This window comes from Humulus lupulus, chromosome 1 (genome assembly GCF_963169125.1).
Source record: "Humulus lupulus chromosome 1, drHumLupu1.1, whole genome shotgun sequence".
Classification (NCBI taxonomy): Eukaryota; Viridiplantae; Streptophyta; class Magnoliopsida; order Rosales; family Cannabaceae; genus Humulus; species Humulus lupulus.
Window position 1 is genome coordinate 120,241,969 of NC_084793.1, and position 20,229 is coordinate 120,262,197.

At 37.7% G+C, this 20,229-nt stretch overlaps 1 protein-coding gene and 2 non-coding genes across 3 annotated transcripts; 2 read left to right on the top strand and 1 right to left on the bottom strand.

Moving 5' to 3' along the window:
- Positions 1-12,779: 12,779 nt before the first annotated feature.
- On the top strand, positions 12,780-12,886 carry LOC133813180 (small nucleolar RNA R71). The gene has a single exon (XR_009884218.1). It is a non-coding gene; the product is annotated as a small nucleolar RNA R71 (small nucleolar RNA).
- A 4,665-nt stretch (positions 12,887-17,551) lies between these two features.
- LOC133820963 (uncharacterized) lies at positions 17,552-18,337 on the bottom strand. The gene is made up of 2 exons (XM_062253518.1): positions 18,194-18,337; positions 17,552-18,061 (listed from the first exon to the last, which is right to left on the bottom strand). Exons 1-2 carry the CDS (start codon positions 18,335-18,337, stop codon positions 17,552-17,554), a joined length of 654 nt encoding a protein of 217 aa, XP_062109502.1.
- Positions 18,338-18,982: 645 nt separating this feature from the next.
- LOC133813127 (small nucleolar RNA R71) lies at positions 18,983-19,089 on the top strand. The gene has a single exon (XR_009884169.1). It is a non-coding gene; the product is annotated as a small nucleolar RNA R71 (small nucleolar RNA).
- Positions 19,090-20,229: the final 1,140 nt, after the last annotated feature.

The window sequence follows — 20,229 nt, forward strand, 5'->3', positions numbered from 1 at the left end:
TTAGGCAGCTGCTCAACTGTTGGCACTGGTACAGGTGGTGCCTCAGGCAAAACGTTCCCTGCAGGAACTTGTTGTAGTCTCAGAAGGCGGATTTCTTCTTCCTGCCTCAAAACTCTGGCCTGCAGGTCATTAAACAACTGCTGCCAGTGATCAAGAGCTGGCTGTGGAATCTGACTCTCGTCATTCTCTTGACCCTGCCTGTTATTCTGGCCTTGATCATCCTGGCCAGCTGATGAATCTGTCTGTCTTGGAATCATTCTTACAACTTAAACCTTTCTGCAATAGTCAATACAGCTAGTTTGGCAGTGATAACTAATCCTCTTGCTGCCTCATGGTCCAAGATCGACAGATTATCACCCACATTCCACAATTATACAGATATACAGATGGATACATGATTATAATATTTAGCATTTAACACATATAAGTTGATAATTCACCATGAACAATACTAATAAGCATGTTCTAGCAATATTAGTACTAATAAGCACGTTCTTGTTGATGATGCAGTAGTCAAGGCCCAGGCTTATCAATGTATTTCATGTAGACAGGTACAGCATTTATACGTTATTTAAGCAGTTAAATATATAACCACATAAATAGTTACCAAACCATGAGTCAAGCTTGACTTCACTGACGAGTGTACATGCCCAGCCAGTCTACAGGAACCCTAAACCTTGGCACACTCTAATACCAAGTTGTAATGCCCTGGTTACTCCAAGACAGTTACTGTGAGCTTTGAACTGTGCTTAACTCGCTAATCGAGTCATTTGGTTATAAACGTGCATCTAGGTGTTATTAACAGGCTAAGGTAAAAAATTTGATCAAAAAGGAAAGGATATATTTTATTTAAAACATAAAACTATTCATGGGCCCATAAAAGCGTTTACAAGTTATTTACAATCTAAAATGGTCATTACAGTGTAAAATTACAACTCGCCGACCTAAGCGGCAAAAATAGGGTTAACCCCTAGTTCCTCTGAGAAACTCCTTGGCCATGGTGGTCAAGCGGCCACATATGTACACATCGCCACATAAGCTCTCCACTCAAGACTGGGTGAGCTTTTCTTTCCCTTTACCTACACCACATAGCACCCGTGGGCCAAGGCTTAGCAAGAAAACTCATAACTGCATGTATATAATTTCAAATGATAATTATGATAATCATCCAGAGCTTATAGCCCTAAACAGATGAGTGACTGTTGTGTAAGTCACTAATGTGGGTTTCGTACCCTTAGCAAATGAGTGACCATGGAGTCACTAGCTTAAACCAGATGAGTGACTAATGAGTGAGTCACTAATGTAAACCAAATGAGTGACCATGGAGTCACTAATGTGGGTTCCGCACCCTTATCCATGTGACGATGCGGTCACCTGGGCCTTCTGGCCCTAGCTTTGAGTGACTAGCCATTAGACTAGACAAGCGCTTTTAGTTTCCATCGAACTTGAGGTCGGTTAAGCATTAATGCTCATGAGGAGTCATTCAATGCTTATGTTGATTAGATCTAATCTTTTTGGCTTGCGTTAAACATGCTAATATTGTTCTTGACTCTTAAGCCAATACCATATGACTAGTGCTCAGTACTACTACCAAACTTGACTAGTAAGTCACAGCTTCACAGTTAATACCGACACCATTGCTGATGCTGACTAATAAGTCAGTGCCATTCACAAGTAAGCAAGATTTTCTAAGCATTCGATATGCAATCAATGTCCACATTTAAACCCTCAACATGCCTCATGAATAACCATGCATGTCACATATAGGGTGCAGTTTTCTTACCTCTGCTTCGAGCGAGAAATAATACAAGAACGACCCTCAAGAATGATCGACCCTTTGATTCCTTAGCGGTCACCTAGTCATAACCAAATATAACCTCCATCAATAAAAATCAACCATAAAAGGTTCTTGACCTAAACCTCACTCCTGGGACCCTGAATTGTACCCAAACGGTGAGTAGATTCGATCCCAAGCCTTAGGAATTGAAACCCCGAGCCAAAAACCCTCAAAAGTGCTCAAAATAGGAATCAGGAAAAGCAAGGTAGCGCTACAGCGCTGCCCTCTAGTGCCCCAGCGCTACAAGCAGGGGAGTTTTGCCATGGCTAGCGCTGTAGCGCCGTCCTTTGGGCGTTGTAGCGTTAGGACCAGGCAGAACTGCCCTGGTTTTTCCCTCCTTTGACTCTTCCATTTCCAACCTGAAAAACATACTCCCAAACCTCATTCAAACTCCCAATTGAACCCAAATAACCACTCTACAAGTCCTAGGCATCATAACTTAAGCAATCATAGCAAAAAACTCCCATCAATCCTCAATATCTAATCTAGAAATCCAATAGAAAAACAGAGCAAAACCTGAGTTTTAATGGTTAAAAACTTACCTCAAGCTCAGTATAGAACCCTCTTCAATGGTGGAACACAACCCTAAGCCCTCAAGGTCCAATTCCTTAGCTTGGATCCTCAAATTAAGCTCAAAAACTCAAAGAGAAAAGGAGAAGAAAATGGAGTACGGGAGAAGAATAACTATGCTCTATTTTACTTAAGCTTATACAGCCTTCAAATGGCTATATCTATCCCTAGGGAGAAAAGACCATATTGCCCCTAAGCTTAATTAAAACCCTAAACATCCTCTAAGGGCAAAATCATCATTTCCCGCCTATCTCGTTAATCATAATTAACACCCTCCAATTCCCATTATTTCCAATATTCTCATATACCAATAAACCATATCCCATTACCCTTTTGTTCCCGGTAATGTTCCAATCACCAAATTACCCCGAGACTCATCCCGAGCCTCGAAATCAACCCCGTTATGACCAAACCACTAATCTACATTAAAAAATCATCTCATGCCGAATGGCTCGAACAAATCCACATTATAATGTGGCCTCATCAATAGTTCACCAACATGCATGAGAATACACAACTATGCCCTCAACGGGCCAAATTACCAAAATGCCCCTATCATGAAATGTGGACCCACATGCATGCATTTAACATCATATAATAATATAATTCACATAAACATGCATATAATCATTTAATGGCATAATAAATCAATTATGGCCCTCCCGGCCTTCTAATCCAACCATTAACCCTCATTAGGGATTTTGGGGCATTACATTAACCTATCAGCATGTAAAGGCTGAACACCAGCGACCAGCGGGGTTGTTACAGTCTTTGGGTATTCTCGAGTGGAAGTGGGAAGATATTACCATGGATTTTGTGGGTGGTTTGGCCAGGACGGTGGGGCAACATGACTCGGTGTGGGTGATAGTAGACAGGTACACCAAGTCAACTCACTTTTTACCAATGAGGTTAACCTACATTGTGGATTAATATACAAAATTGTATGTGAGGGAGATTGTATGACTGCATGGGGTTCCTAAGTCCATAGTATCGGACCGGGATCCCATATTTACCTCCAATTTTTGGGTTGGTTTACAGAAGGCTATAGGAACTCAGTTAAAGTTCAGTACAACCTTCCATGCTCAGACAAACAGACAGTCTGAGAGGACAATTTAGACATTGGAGGACATGCTTAGAGCATGTATGTTAGACTTTGAGGGGTCTTGGAGTAAGTACCTTCTATTGATTGAGTTCTCGTACAACAATAGTTATCAATCAACGATTGAAGTAGCTTCATATGAAATGTTATATGGAAGGAAGTGTAAATCGCCCATTCATTGAGATGAGATGGGAGAGATGAAGTATTTGGAACCAGAGATGGTTCAGAAGACTAATGAAACTATTGAGAAGATCCGAGCTCGAATGCTCGCTTCGCAGAGTAGACAGAAAAGCTACGACGATCCTAATCATAGGGACGTGGAGTTCCAGGTAAGGGACCACGTATTTCTGCGAGTTTTGTAGTTTAGAGGGGTAAGGAGATTTGGGAAAAAGGGCAAGTTGAGCCCTAGATTCGTAGGATCTTTTGAGATCCTGGAGAGGATCAGGCAGGTAGCCTATAGATTAGCTCTGGCACCGTCATTATCAAGAGTTCATGACATATTCCATATCTCAATGCTTCAGAAGTACGCCTTAGATACAACCTATGGGTTGGGATATGAGGATCTAGAGCTACAGATCGATTTATCATATAAGGAGTGACCAATTCATATCCTAGACAGAAAGGACAATGTTATGAGGAATAAGACGATTCCTCTAGTCAAAGTGTTTTGGAGGAATAGCAAGGTCGAGGAAGTGACTTGGGAGCCAGAGTCGGCTATGCGGGATCAATATCCTGAATTATTCAGGTAAATTTTGAAGATGAAATTTTCAGTCGAAGGGGATAATTGTAACGTCCCAAAAATGCTAATAGGATTTAGTGCCTTGATTAGTGTGCCGAGAGGGCATAATTGGATATATGTGTGATGAATTGATTAAATACATGACTATGTGGCATGCCTGATTTATATGACTATATGAATATATATATGTATTTATATGCATGTTTATGAGTATTAAATATGCATGTGGGCCCATTCTTGTTTATAAGGGCATATTTGTAATTTTGGCCTGTTGCGGGCATAAATGTGATTATATGTGCTAAATGATTGAGACCACATTATTATATTTGGAGTATTCATCTCGAGACGATCCTAGTGAGCGTATTAGCGGAATAGTCACAGCGGAGTTTAATACCCGGCTCGGGGTGAGCCTACGGGTATTCTGGGAACTTACTGAATATTTGGATATTTATCAAGTAACAGGTAAGTATTTGGTGATTAGTTGGGATTGATTGGGAATTTGTAAGGTGACTCGATGAATTAGCGCGAAACGGGGCAAATGACTGTTTTACCCTTAAGGGCAATTACGGAGCAAGGTTAATACCAGGGGTATTTTGGTCTTTTGTAGGGGGATAAGCTTGAAAGACCTTAGGAAGTGATAAGAACTTAACAAAAATTTCTCAAACACACACTCTCTATCTCTCTTTTGCACGTTCTCTCTCTCTCTCCCTGTCTTGTGCTTTAAAGCTAAAGGAAATTCTTGAAGGAAAAGCCTGGGGATTTAGCAGGGAAGTTTGGGGAAATTAAGCTAGGAACAGTCAAGGAATTGATGAGGATTAAAGCTACTAGCTGAGGTAAGATTTCAGGTTCTAAGCTATTGAATTTCTAGTTGGTTTTGATCATGTTGAGGGATACTTGAGGGGGTTCTGAATTTGGCATTTAAGGAAGATTGAACTAGTGTTTTAGGCTATATGTGTTGTTTATGAGGTGATATTGGGAATTTTGGACCTAGTTTTGGCTTGGGTATATATTTAAGGTTGAATTTTGAGGCTTGGAGTTTGGAAAAATGTAGAAAACCCAAGGATTTCTGGGTTCACGGGGGCACGCCGCGACTCTCGTGACCCAAAAGGCCCTGGGGGCTTGTTGACTCGTAGGCGCGCTGCGACCCTAGAGGGCAGGTCGCAGCCCACCTGTCTTTAGGACAAGAGGCTGGCACCTCTGACTTAAGGCACGCCGTGACCCTTAGGGCCAGGTCGCGGCCCGCCTAGGTAGCCATAGCCAAGAGTGGTTTGTAGGCTCGGGGATTTAAACCTAAGCACTCGGGACGAATTCTACTACCCGGTTTAGTAGAATTTGAGGTTCTGGAGGCTAGTATTTTATTCCAAAGCATTTAATTGGATTACATTTTTGATAGATTATCCATTGTCTCTTGTGACTACGGTTACCATTAAGGCTCAGGATTGAGGATCGTGCTCGGGACCACTCCACATCCTCCGCTTAGGACTCGAGGTAAGAAAACTACACCCGAGTTGTGAATGGGAATGAGATCCCCTGTAAATGAACATATGTGTTCTGCAACTTGTATATCTGTTATGTGTGATGTGAAAGTATGGCCTAAGGGAGTCGGTGCCGACATCTAAATACTTGTATTAAGATTGAATTATATGTTTGGTGCCTAATTTATTAATTGTACTTTGTTGTTGGTGGAACTAGTTGATCTAAAGTTTACTATGCACTTCGTTATGTATGCTTGTTGAATTTGGTTTTCTTGCTGAGCCTTTGCTCACAGGTGCTATGTGGTGCAGGTAAAGGCAAGGGAAAACTGAGCAATCCATGAGTTGGAGAACTTTGGGGGCGGAGTGTACATCGGCAGCCGCTCGACCGCCATGGCCGAGGGATTTACAGGGACTAGAACCAAAATTTGTATTTTGCCATTTAGGCTGGCTGCAGTTGTATTTATTTTTTGAGGGTTATAATCGCCATGAAAACATTAATTTTTGGATCCCATGTGTCAAACTTTTACTTTAATGAAAGTTTACAATTTTACGATCAAAATCTTTTAACCGTAATATAAATTGATTTTGTCTTATTATTATCTTTCTCTATATATACATATATATACTGTACACTTTTAACTTTTTTGTTTTGTTTTTTTAATGTTTCTTTATTTCTCTCTCTTCTCATTAACTTCAAAAATCTTTTCCGGGCATACTGCTAGTCGGTTGGGCTCAAAAGTGGTATCATCACGACATACTCTTCAAGGTGATCATTTTGATATGTGTAAAGCATATGTTTTTTGGCCGTCACTTGAGAAGATGACTAGAACAAAAGGCAATATTTTAGTTTCTTTTTTATATTGTGTTGACAAAAAAGTATCTAAATTTTAAACTTGATCAAAATTTAATATACTAAAATTTGTATTCTTATTTTACATTTAAAATATATTATATTGTATTCTAAACAACTAAAATTTATTTAAAAATATTCTAAGTAACTTTTTTAAAATAGATTCTTTAGGATATTGTTTGGTAACGTTTAAATAGAATATAAAAAAGACTTTTTTTGATAACTCACTAAGTTTTTTTGTTATTTTAAATTTGTGGCATACTAAAAAATTTAGTCATATATCAAATGGTAATCAATTGGTATCTTAAATGATTTATAAAAGTGAAAATTACATCTAATATTGATTTTTTTTTCACTACACTTTTACCATCGCGACCTACTCTTGAAGGTGATCAATTTGGTATATGATAAACATGAGTTTCTTGATGTCGCTGGAGAAGATGATGGGGATGGGGTAGTGTTTGTGTTGTGTTTGAAAATAACGTTTAAGTTTCTTTTTAGCTTTGTTTATTAAAAAAAATGGAAAAGTTTCTTAAAAATTGGAATAAGTAATTTCTGTGTTGTATTTAAAAAGTAACTATGTAGTTGCTTTTTATTTTGATCAATGAAGACTTAATAATAAAATACCGAAATGTGTATTTATTATTATAATTCGAAAGTAACTTTTAAGTTTATTTTTTTGTTTGATTAATAAAAAAACCACTATTACTCCCATATAAATTACATTAGTGACTAAAGAGTGCATTAAACTTTTCATTAAAAAAATTACATTATAGTATATTAAAAGTAACTTTTAATAATAAGCTATATAGTAATTTGTTATATTTTATTGTAACTTATTAGTTTCTAAAAAATGACTAATTGACAACGTAAAAGTATCTTAAGAAATAAGACACCATAATATAACTACAAAATGACTAATTAGTGTCTTAAGATAAAAAAGTTTCAAAAAATAAGTATTGGAGGTAACCAAAATGTATTTAAAATAAATTTTTTTCATGAAAAAAGTAACTAATTGGCAACTTATTAATATTTTAAGTAATCAAAATGTTACTTTTTTAAACCCAGAAAAACAGGAAAACCGAGATTTCGAGAAAGTTTCAAATTCAGGTATATTACTTTTAAAAACTGGTATTTTTTTTATAACATGGCAAGGTATTTTTGTAAATAAAATTTTGTAGGTGATTTTTGCTATTATTTTATAGTATAGGTATATAATTGTAAAGTTCCCTTTCTTTTTTTTTTGTTGCGCTTTCTCCAACCCAAAACCGCCCCTAACCGACCTAAGAACTCCAACACTCATCAATCCAAGTTTCCAACCAGACTTTAACAACTTTGACCAAAATATAAGTTACCCAAGTGCCAAAGAACACAAAAACAACATTAGAACGTTTAGAGACACAAAAGTTCCAATACCATCACTTTGAGTTATTGAAACTCAAGCTTTTCTTCAATTCAAAAATTCAACAGCCAAATCCAAATCCCAGAACTCAGAAATTTAGCCAAGACCCACACATTTCCTCAAGAACAAGACCAAGAAATGAAGAATAGAGAAAGGTTTCTTACCTCCTCTGAAATTTTGAAAATCCATGCTATGAGGTTGGCTTTGATGGCTGCTAACTTCAACAGCAAGCTCCAATTCTTCTTAGGGCCACCAAAAATTCAAGGCGCCAATTCTAATCTTGGCCTCTTGAAACTTTGTGTATACCTTGAGAAGAAACTAGAGCAGAGGAATATGGAGTTGAATGTGTATATCAGATAGACTTCAAACCTTGTTCAGTTTTATCTATTTTAATGGTCAGAAGACCATTTTGCCCATAGCTCAACTTATCATCAAAATTAAACCCATGGGCATTTTGGTCATTCTGCCTAAATCACCACTAATCCTAAAATTGTACCACTAATTCCCAATTAAATCATTAATCCCAATTATTCTCCCAATTATTTCCATTTACCAATAAACCTTGGTAATTTGCCCAAATTACCAAAATACCCCTAGGCTCGCCCCAAGTCAGGTATTAATCCCCGTTGTGACTTTTTGGGTAAATTGCTCAAAAGGACCGACTTATGCCAAATATCTCAAATATATCCAGATAATGATGTGGTCTCAAGCACACAACATATAAAATTACAATTATACCCTCAACGGGTCAAAATTACGAAATGCCCATTTTTAACAAAAGCGGGTCTTTAAGCACATTTAATACACGTAAACATGCATAAACAGTCATATCATAATATAACTCATATAATTTACATAATCACATAATTTCAATTGTGCTCTCCCAGCACACTAACTAAGGTACTAAATCTTATTAGAAGTTTTGGGACGTTACAAAAGGGTTCATCGCGATCTGGTTATATCCAGAATACGCATTCATGAAAGACATGAGCTCATGACCAGCCGTGGCATCCATGAGTTGATCAATTCTGGGTAAAAGGTATAGGGAAATAGTCCTTTGGGCAGACTTTGTTGAGATCGAAGAAATTGATGCAAGTCATCCACTTTCCATTAGTTTTGGAACCAAAACGGGATTTGCTATCCGTGTTGGATATTTTACCTCTCTAATGAACCTGCATTTTAAGAGACGAGTATTCCTTCCTCTAGAGCTTCTCATCTTTCCTTTCCCAACAACCTTCTTTTTTTTTTGCTTGGCAGGTATGATTCTGTCCAAATTTAGTGTGTGCATGATCATGCTTAGACTGATTCCTACCATGTCGGCATGCGACCATGTGAAGACATCAAGGTTCTTTCTTAAAACTCGATCAGATTCATTTTTTGTTTGGCACTGAGATTTTTCCCAATCTTTACAACCTTTGAGGTTGCTTCCTGGTCGAGAATTACCTCTTCTAGCTCCTCCAAGGCTTGGAGCTCAGATCAGTATTCGTCTATCCTTGGGTCAATTTATTCTCATTGTCAACCTCAAATTTTGATATCTGAGGTTCTTTCGCCCCTTCGATGACTACCATTTCCTGGGGCTCCTCGGTTTCCTCGATTACCTCAACTATCACCATGACTTGCTACCCGCGTTGTGATCTTCCCTCCATAGAAATGCTATAGAATTCCCTGGTAGCAAGTTGATCCCCTCTTATGGTGCATATACCTGTGGGTGAAGGGAACTTCATAGTCAAATTTCAAACATAAGTTATGGCCTCGAACACTATCAAGGCTGGTCGCCCTAAATCGGAGTTGTAGGCAGTCGGGCAATCTATGACAATGAACTCAAGCATCTTTGCCACAACTCGTGTTTCATCACCAATGGTTACAATGAGCATTATCGTTCTAATTGCTGCCATTCCTTCTCTTGAGAACCTGAATAGAGTTGTGGATGAGGTCTTCAAGTCTGTCACTGATAGTCCCGTCTTCTCTAGACTGGCCCTGAATAACACGTTTACGGAGCTCCCGTTATCAATCAGGATTCTCCAAACTCTCTTGTTTTTTAGATGAATGGTTATGACTAGCGGATAATTGTGCGGGAATTGGACATGACTCGTGTCCTCTTCCGTAAAAATGATAGACTGCTTGTCCATATTTTGCTGCTTTGATAAGCGATGCTCGTGAGTGAGTACCACACCATCATGGGTCTTCAACTCCTAGATATACATTTTATGTGTCCCATTTCTTGTGCCGTCCAAATGAGGTCCACCTATGAATGTGTCAATATCTCTTCCCTCAACAGGAGGGATGAGTGGGTTTTCCGGAGCTGGAAGAGTTGGTGGTGGGTTCGCTGGATTTCCTGGAGCTGGTCATGGATTCTGCATGGCCAGTTGGTTGGAAGCCACCTGATTTTGGGCGTATTGTACTAATAGTTTAGCTCGAATGAGAGTCTTGATCTCATCCTTTAGTTCACAACAATCGTCAGTATTATGGCCAATGTCATTGTGGTAATAACAGAACTTGGGCGAATCTATTTTTGCACATTGATTCCTCATGGGTTTTGGATTTTTCCACGGAAGGCGAGCATAATTTGCAAGATATATGTTTTCCCGCGTATCTGTCAAGTCGGTATATGCGGTGAATATCGAGGCATACTTCTCCTCAGATTTGTTTTTCTTGGACCCTACCTGATCACCTTCGTTGTTTCCATTCCTCTTGTTTATTGTCCCCCTCTTGGTTGTTATGGGTAGCGATCTGAATAGTAGCTACAATATTTGCTACCACTTCAACAGGCTGGGTGGGAATTTGGCTAGTTCCGGCCATTGCGGATTTGACCTCCTCAAGGTTTATCCATTCTTGAGCTTGGGCCAGGAACTCGTTTGTATTTTTCACTCATTTCCTTTGGAGTTATTTTCACAATTCATCTCCCACAGTGATTCTAGATCGCATCGCCATGAGTTTTCCATTGTCAACGACGTCTTTAGCTCGACCTACTATCTTGCTGAACCATTTTATGCAAGCTTTTAGAGACTCACCCAACTGATGTTTTATATTGGCCAAGGATTTGGCTTCAACCCGTACTTCTTTTGCAGCTTGGAACTACTTTTTAAATTCTATCAAAAACTGTTTCCAGGAGGTGATTGAATGCCTCTTAAATTTGTTAAACCACAGTTTGGCTGCCTCTGTCAGTGTGACTGGGAGCAGGACGCAGCGCAAGTCGATACTGACATTATGGGCTCTCATCAGGGTATTGAAAGTCCTAATGTGGTTTGACGGGTCGGTCATTCCATCATAGGTAGTCATGCGCAGCATCTTGAAACCTATTGGATACGGAGCTGCAGGGATATGAGGAGCAATAGATTTGAGATTCTCGTCAGAATCGCAATCATTTTGATTTCTCCCAGACAAGAGACACCACATTTGCCCTTCCATCATAGTAAGCTGCTGGAGAGTTTGATCCTGTACTACCAAGTTGTTTGGGAGTTGAATATTAGCTCCCATCCTAGGCTACGTATGATACGGGTTCTTATCCCTCCAAGCTTGAGCTTGGTTAATCAGAGCATTCTCAACATCACACATTATTGAAGGGTTTTCCCTAGCCTGATTATAATTCTGATTGTTGTTGCGAGCTTATCGTCCCTGTTGGGCGTTTAAGTGATCGCGTAGGTCGGAATGATGGTTAGAGCAAAAACTCTGAGTTGAGTTTAGATGATTTCTTATGTCGTCCTCCTGCCTTTGAGAGTGTATTGCAAACGCTCTTCGACCTCCTCTCATGATGGCTTTCAGTCCAATAACTTCCTTCTATTAAGCTCACCACCCTCTGGTGAGGTCGTTGAGCCTGGTCATTCACACGAACTCGAATTCCACTATCCCGAGAACATGAAACATAGGCAACTTTTCTGTGGGCAGAGTTTCTTCAGTTGTCTCCGCAAGCTGGTGCATTCCCCTACGCTTGCGAGAGTGTTGGGTAACGAATTGGTGATGGTGGGTGTCTTATTGGTGAGGCGATCCGCCACCCATTAGGACGCACCAATATAGGTCGCCTATCAGCCACTCCAATGTCCCCGACTGGTGGTAATGCCTCCTCATTTCTTTGCACTTGACTACCCAGTCAGACTAGAGCTCAAGGATTCAAAGGGACTTCGGTATGTTTGGAAGTAGTCCCTGCTCGCCTTGTCGGATTGGGCTGAGTTCTAGAAACATGAGTCGCCTACTCATTCCTGTGATTGTGAGTGGGCTAGTCATTCCTGGGGGTCTGTTCTGATGGCACAGAGCTCGTGGTTACAGTCAGAATAGGATGGCTTACATTAGGATGATTACGCCTGTGGGACCCACTTTTCCTCCTTCTGCATTATGATCGATTACAGAAAGGGGTAACCAAAACATTATCTTGTCAATACGCCTGTTGGTGTGAGAGAGATGGCTCCGCACCTAAGCATTCTCTAGTTCAACAAATCTGATGTAACTTGGATCGTTACAACAATGGTGGTACAATGAACTGCCAGTGTCGTGGTGATCCCCGTCCTGGTTTTGGGATTATTTTCCAGAACAATGGGGTACAAAAGTGCCTTCTCCAGCAGGGCTAATTTCACAAAATTCTCCATGGTCCCCAAGCCTTTTCGACTTGTTGTGTTTAAGTGCACCAGTTTTTAGGATGAGCCTATGAAGGAGTCAATCCAAGAATTGTGGAAAGTGTTCATTGACAGGTCCTCAAACGAGCACAGGTTCGGAGCAGGAATAGTTGTGATTACACCCTGCTGCATCATCTATTATGGTACGAGTAGTACCATTCAACCAGCTATAAAAATTGTGGACCAACATACACTTCTCTATACCATGATGCAGACACATTCTTAACAACTCTTTGAATCTCTCCCACGCATCATACAACGATTCCCCTTCTGTCTGGTAGAAATTATTAATTTCCCCTCTCAACTTTGCAGCATTTGCTGGAGGGAAAAACTTTGCTAGGAACTTCTGGGCTAAATCCTCCCATGTTGTGATAGAATTGGCTTGAAACAATATTAGCCAACTTTTTGCTCAGTCTCATAGATAAAATGTGAATAATCTTAGTCTGATTTCATCATCATTCACCCCATTCATCTTAAACATTGTTCCACAAAGTCTGTTATTAACCACCAACAATTAATCTTTAATTCTAATTGATTCAACAAATAATGAATTATGAATTTATAAAACTAAGGGAATAAAACAATAAAGCAATAAAATAGAACAATAAAGTACTCAATACTTAATATTAATTCAATGGAATAAGAATTAGGTTTGTCAACTTCATCAACTATCTACCTATGCCTCTCTAATGTGAATTTAAGAATTCCTATCTCTATTGTGATAACAGATTATAATTGTAAATTATATTCTTACTAGGACTTATAATTCTCTACAATAAGCAATCTCCTACATCTCTATTGAAAACTAACATATTGCAGGCATTGTTGCGATATTTTTATTACACGCAAGTGCACGTATCATACAAATAGTAACTCACACAGGTGAGGTCGAACCCAAGGGAATTGCAGCTAAGTACTAACCAAATTGGATTTATATTTCTATTTGGCAACAATAAAAATTGGTTTTAAAATAATAATGCAGAAAACACAACAAGAAAAACAACAAATAAAAAGAGTTTAACAATGGATGTGAAATTAGGGATATGATTTCAATTGCTTTGATTACCCAAGTGTTAATACTAGTCAACTATTCTTCTTCCTCCAATGAGATGACAGATTATAAAATCACCTAAACTCTTTTCAGATCATGAAGGTACTAAATTGCATGTCAACTACTGCATCTCTGAGATAGTACAACAAACAATTCGCATTAAGCAATAATCTAAAAGTCACATAAGTTATGCAAATACTTTCGTTTCACATCAAAACCTATGTTCATTCATTTAGAGCATTCCTAATATTCACTTTTCAAATTTCATATTAGGATCATGAATCATTCTTAAGGTGATCAATCTCAAACATGTATTAAGCACAAAGATGAACAAATCACATAAACAAGGAAGAAAGAACAATCAAATAGCATTAAACCATGGAATAATCTCAGTCAATATCCATCAAATCCCTAAATAGGAGTTTAGCTCATAATCTCAGTATTCATATCCATAATCAAACTAAACATAAACAATAACATAGAAAATTAAAGAAAAAGAGAATGAAACTAGATTGGGAATTGTCACAGATCGCCCACGCTCGCTCCAAGCTTCTTCTTCTTCTCTAGCGACTTGTTTTCTGTCTCTCCCCTTTCCAAAAATCGCGATCCCCAATTAAAAATGAAGACCTCATTCTCTCTTTTTCCCAAAATGACAAAATTGCCCTTAAAATTCTAAGGCGTACGGACGTCAGCGCCGCGGCGCCAATTCTTGTGCCGTGGCTCTACTCGGAAATTGCGAAATCTCGGGTTTCTGGAAAAGGGCTCGCCGTGGCTCTAATACGCATTAGCGCCGCGACTCTAATTCTTGCGCCGCGGCCCTAATACAATTTCAGCAAAAACTTGAATAACCCTTTAGTTTAGCATATTTTCTCCACAATTCACTCCAAATGCCCAAAACATATGCTTAACCTGAAATCAAGCAAAAACAAGCATAAATCCGCTCCAAAAACACATAAACCATTAAAAAGACACTGATAAAGACACTTAAAAAGGGAGGCTAAAATTAGCCTAACAGGCATTAAACACATAATCTCTAAGCTACACAAATCATACAGGTACTTTGGTCCAATATAAATCTATGATTATTTGACTATAGCATATTTATCCTTCACTTCTCAGATCTCAAGTTAAAATCATATACATCATGTAAATGTTGATGAAGCATTCACAAGCATTAAACACAAAGCAAACAATTCACAATATTGATAGGAAATTCATAAAAACTACATTAGATAATCATAAAGTTTCAAGAGAATCCATTAACACTCTAAATAAGAAAATTAGTTCATTCTAAACATAATCAAATCCATCAAACTAAATATAAACATCATTACAAGAGAAAGTAAAAGAAGAAAAAGAAAAAGAAAAAGAATGATATAACTAGTTGATCTCCATGATTTTGCCTCCACAGAGTGTTCCTTGAGTCTCTTCTTAGGGTTCTTCTTTAAAAATCATCATCATATTACTTATATAGTTGTTTTGTGTTTTTAATGTGAAATTTCATTTTTTCCCCTGCGTAAAATACCATGATTCTCACTTTGACCGCCTCAAACACCGCGACCCATAAGTATACGCCGCGACCCATGTCCTCAACTGCAAAACTCACCGGTCTCTGACTTAACAAGCATCGCGACTCTACTATGCCTGCCCCATGGCTCTAATTCCTCAAGTAATAGTGCCGCGACTCTAAAAGGTTGCACCGTGGCTCTTGACTTCTCAGGATTTGGCGTCTCTGTCTAATCGCAGCGCCGTGACTCTAATACTCAGAGTCGTGGCTCGAAAGCCTTTTATTCACCAAATCACATCTTTTCGAAGCCAAACACGATCATTTATCAAATTTTCCATAAATCCTGAAATATTAACAAACAAAGGCAACAAAAGCGTCATACAACACAAACTTAACTAAATAAGCTTGAAAATTCCCTAAAATTACCCTCTAAAACACTATAAAATCTACTATATCAAACTCCCCCAAGCTTAACTTTTGCTCGTCCTTGAGTAAAACATTTGACATTTCTAAAAAAAATAAAAACAAACCTAAATTAAGTTATAACCTAGCAAGCCTCAACCTCAAAAACACCATGCAATACAAACTCAGAATTTTCAACTACATTTCATCCAAAATTTCAGTAAAATCAATTCAATAATCAACTTCAATCTTTGCTACACCAATCAAACTTAACCAATAAATAACACACAATCAAAATACCATATACATGTCGAATCTTCCAAATCATTCCATCGAAACCAAGTTTTTCATATGCTTGCATAATTCATCAATCTCCTCTAATATGATAACACATGCTCAAGAATCAAAATGACTTTTTAAGTGTATAACGAAAGACTTAGGCTCAGGTCGGTAAATAAAATGTCATTTAGGCTCAACTATACCATAAGCATACAAATCAACAAACCAATCTTTCTCAACTTGAAAACCCACAAACAATCCTTAAATTTCCCCTAATTTCCTACTTTGAGAGAATTCGTACTTCTGAATTTCTTTTTTTTCTTCTCATTTTCTAATGATATTACACTCCCCCAAACTTATTTCTTTATATTCTTATTTGGAGTGCAGTTCATTTTCAATATATTTTTCTCCCTCAATTTTTATTCTTCTATTGACACAAATTTCCAAATATAAACTACATTACAAACCATCCCCCAATCACTTTTCATATGCTCATGGTATATCAAAAGGAAAGATAAATAACAAAGTTTCAATAAGGCTCAAAATAAGTGTCAAACAACAAAAGAATCATGTTAGGCTCAAAATTGGGTAACTAGGGATTTAGTACATTAAGATTTTCTTGAAGGACTCAATAGTTCCAAATAATTGCCTAAATCATCTTCCTAAGCATGCATCATTCCAATTTTAGCTCAATCAACAAACTATGCAAGTTCTAGAATATTTTCAAATCTTGATCCACAAATCCACAAACCCACTCAGCATGCATATATTAATGGACAATAAATTTAATATTAATTCAGGCTTTCATGGCAATTAAAACTCAGATCAAAGTTAATCACTAAATTAATTTCACCAAGCACACAGATTCACATAGTTCTAAAAACATCACTCACATCACATGGTTATAAGTATCATCAGCTTCAAAACAACTTGATTCAAAACTATTAACAACTAAAAACAACAAAACAAACTCTCCCCCAAACTTAATTGACACATCACCCCCAATGTGACACAAAAAGAGAAAGAGAAGAAGACTTACCAAAACATGCACCACATCAATATGGTGATTTTTTTTCTTTCTGGGTAGGTGCGCTGCGGCTCTATACTTTGGCGCCGTGGCACCTAGGTCTCTCCAAAATCCTTGGGGCCTCTGACTTCTCAAGCGTTGCGACTCAAATGTGGGGTGCCGCGACGCAAAAATCGGTACCTGCTTAAATATTTTTGCTTTCAAGTTTTCACGATTTCCACGATTCAAAATTGACAAATTAAAGTCTAAAATTCTAATAATGTCAAAAAAAACATAAAAATTAAAACTAAACATAGAAAATTTGTCTAAAATTTAAATGAAAATAACAAAATAAGAAAAATATTGAGATGCCTCCTAATGGCGTTGTCATTAACGTCATTTAACCGAACACTAAACCTCCTCTTCAAAATTAACCAAGATCTAATCCACCAATTAAATCATTTTTCACATTAAACACAAATGAAGACACTTGATTTTTAAAATTGAAAAAATTACGAGTCCCTACATCCTCATATGTCATCTTTCCATAAAAAATTTGACGCATTTTGTAACGAATAGAACGAGCACCCCTTTGAGATTTTACCTTCTTATTTTTCATACTTGTAGGACTCCTATAAACATCTAATGCATCAACTCTACAACAAGTAGGAATTTCAGTTGCTGCAAGCACCTTAAAGGTCACTTCCTCTTTTTGCACTTGCAATTGTTATTCTCCTTTCTGCACATCGATTAATGCTCTCACAGTAGCCAAGAATGACCTTCCAAGAATAATTGGAATATTTTCATCTTCCTCCATATCAAGAATAATGAAATCTGTAGGGAAGATGAATTTGTCCACATTTACTAGAAAATGCTCAATCACTCCGCGATGGTGTTTGACTAAGCGATCCGCCATCTGAAACGTCACAGTTGTTGGCTTAGATTCTCCCAATTTCAGTTTTCGATAAATAGATAGAGGCAATAAATTCACACTTGCCCCTAAATCACAAAATGCTTGCTCAAAAACCACATTCCCTATAGAACAAGGAATGTTGAAACTACCTGGATCCTTGAACTTGGGAGGTAGCTTCTTTTGAAGTATCGCACTGCACTCCTTAGTAAGTGTCACTATCTCATAATCCTCCAATTTCCTTTTCTTTGATGATATCTCCTTCATAAATTTAACATAACTTGACATCTGTTCAAGTGCCCCAACAAACGAAATATTGATGTGCAGCTTTCGAAATATATCCAAAAATTTAGAAAATTACTTGTCAAGCTTATTATTTTGAAGCCTTTACGGATATGGAATCTTGATATGGTGATCTATGCTTATTTCCGTTTGCTTCTTCTCAAGATTCTCAGTAACCTCTTCTTCTACTTTACCCTTCTTCTCATCAACCACTTTTGGCTCTTTTAACTGTTTACCACTTCTCAAAGAGATTTCATTGCATTTCTCTTTAGGATTCACTTCAATAGTGCCCGGTAAGTTCCCTTGAGCATGATTTGTCATTAAAGTGGCTAACTAACCAATCCGAGTCTCCAAACTCCTAATAGATGCCCTTGTCTCAATCATAAATTGATTCAATACATAAGATTGTGGTTCGAGTTGCTTCATTAAATTTTGTTGTTGTGAGGGTCTAGCCTGTGGTTGATAGAATTTAGGAGGAGGTTGTTGGAAAGATTGTTGTGGTTGTGGAGGTGGGAACTGTTGCTGATTTTGAGGGAAAGGCTGTTGTGCGGCTTGTTTATTCGTCCATGAGAAGTTAGGGTGATTCATCCACCCTTGGTTGTATGACATTGTAAAGGGGTTGTTGGTTGGCCTTCGGAAATTCCCTATGGATTACACTTGTTCCATGGGAATATTATTCATATCTAGGGCAAGGCACTAATTTGGTGGATGGGCACTACCATATGTCTCACATAAATTCTATACATGCATGGCTTGGGATGGGAGATTGGTCTGTTGTAATTGTTTTGTTAAAGTTGTCCCCTCTCAGTTGGCCACTGGTAGTTATTCATCACCATCTCCTCTAACAATTCATAAGCTTCATTAGCACTTTTGCACATGAATGCACCTCCTGCTGCAGCATCTATTATGGTACGAGTAGTACCATTCAACCCATTATAAAAGTTGTGGATCGACATCCAATTCTATATACCATGATGTAGTCATTTCCTTAACAACTCTTTAAATCTCTCCCATGCATCATATAACAATTCCCCTTTCGTCTGGTAGAAATTATTAATTTCCCCTTTCATCTTTGTAGCTTTTGCTGGAGAAAAAAAAAACTTTGCTAGGAATTTCTTGGCTAACTCCTCCCATGTTGTGATAAAAATTGGCTTGCAGCAAAATTAGCCAACTCTTTGCTCAGTCTCGTAGATAAAATGGGAATAATCTCAGTCTGATTGCATCATCACCCATCCCATTCATCTTAAATGTTGCACACAGCTTCAAGAAATTGGGTATGTGCAAATTAGGATCTTCAGCATGCGACCCCCCAAACTGAACAATAGACTACACCATTTGTAATATTGTCGGCATGATCTCAAAATTATTCACAGAAATAGTGGGGTGTCTGATGCACGAATGCAATCCAGTGATAGTAGGAAGCACATAGTCTCTAAGCGTCGTTGGTCCTTGTTTCATTGGGACCTCTACAACATTTGGAATATTATTAACATTAGCAGCATTGTTTGCTGCATTCCCTTAATTCTCAACCATGGCAAAGTCCACCCTTCTCTTAATTTTTTGGTTTTGTCTGCAAGTTCTTTTAGTTTCAAGATCTATCGGTATCAATTCCTTTTGTCTACTTCGTCGCATATACCAATATTTCCTGAAAGCACAATGTCAGCCGCAAACCAAATGAGTACTACAATAAATACCAATTTAGAATAAAAATCAACTATATTGATATTAATAATACAGTCCTCGACAACGGTGCCAAAACCTTGTTGTGAGAATTTTGAACTATGCACGTATACACAATCGTAACAATTAATAAAGTGATAAGTCAAGTATCGTTCCCATGAAGACTATTATTAACTACCAACAATTAATCTTTAATTCTAATTGATTCGACAAATAATGAATTCTAAATTTATAAAACTAAAGGAATAAAACAATAAAGTAGAACAATAGAGAACTTAATACTAAATATTAATTCAATAGAATAAGAATTAAGGTTATTAACTTCATCAACTATCCACCTATGCCTCTCTAATTTCAATTTAAGAATTCCTATTTCTATTATGATAGCAGATTACAATTGTAAATTATATTCTTACTAGGACTTATAAATTTCTACAATAAGCATTCTCCTACATCTCTGTGGTAAACTAACATATTGCAGGCATTAAACAAGTAATCTCTAAGCTACACAAATCATACAGGTACTCTCATCC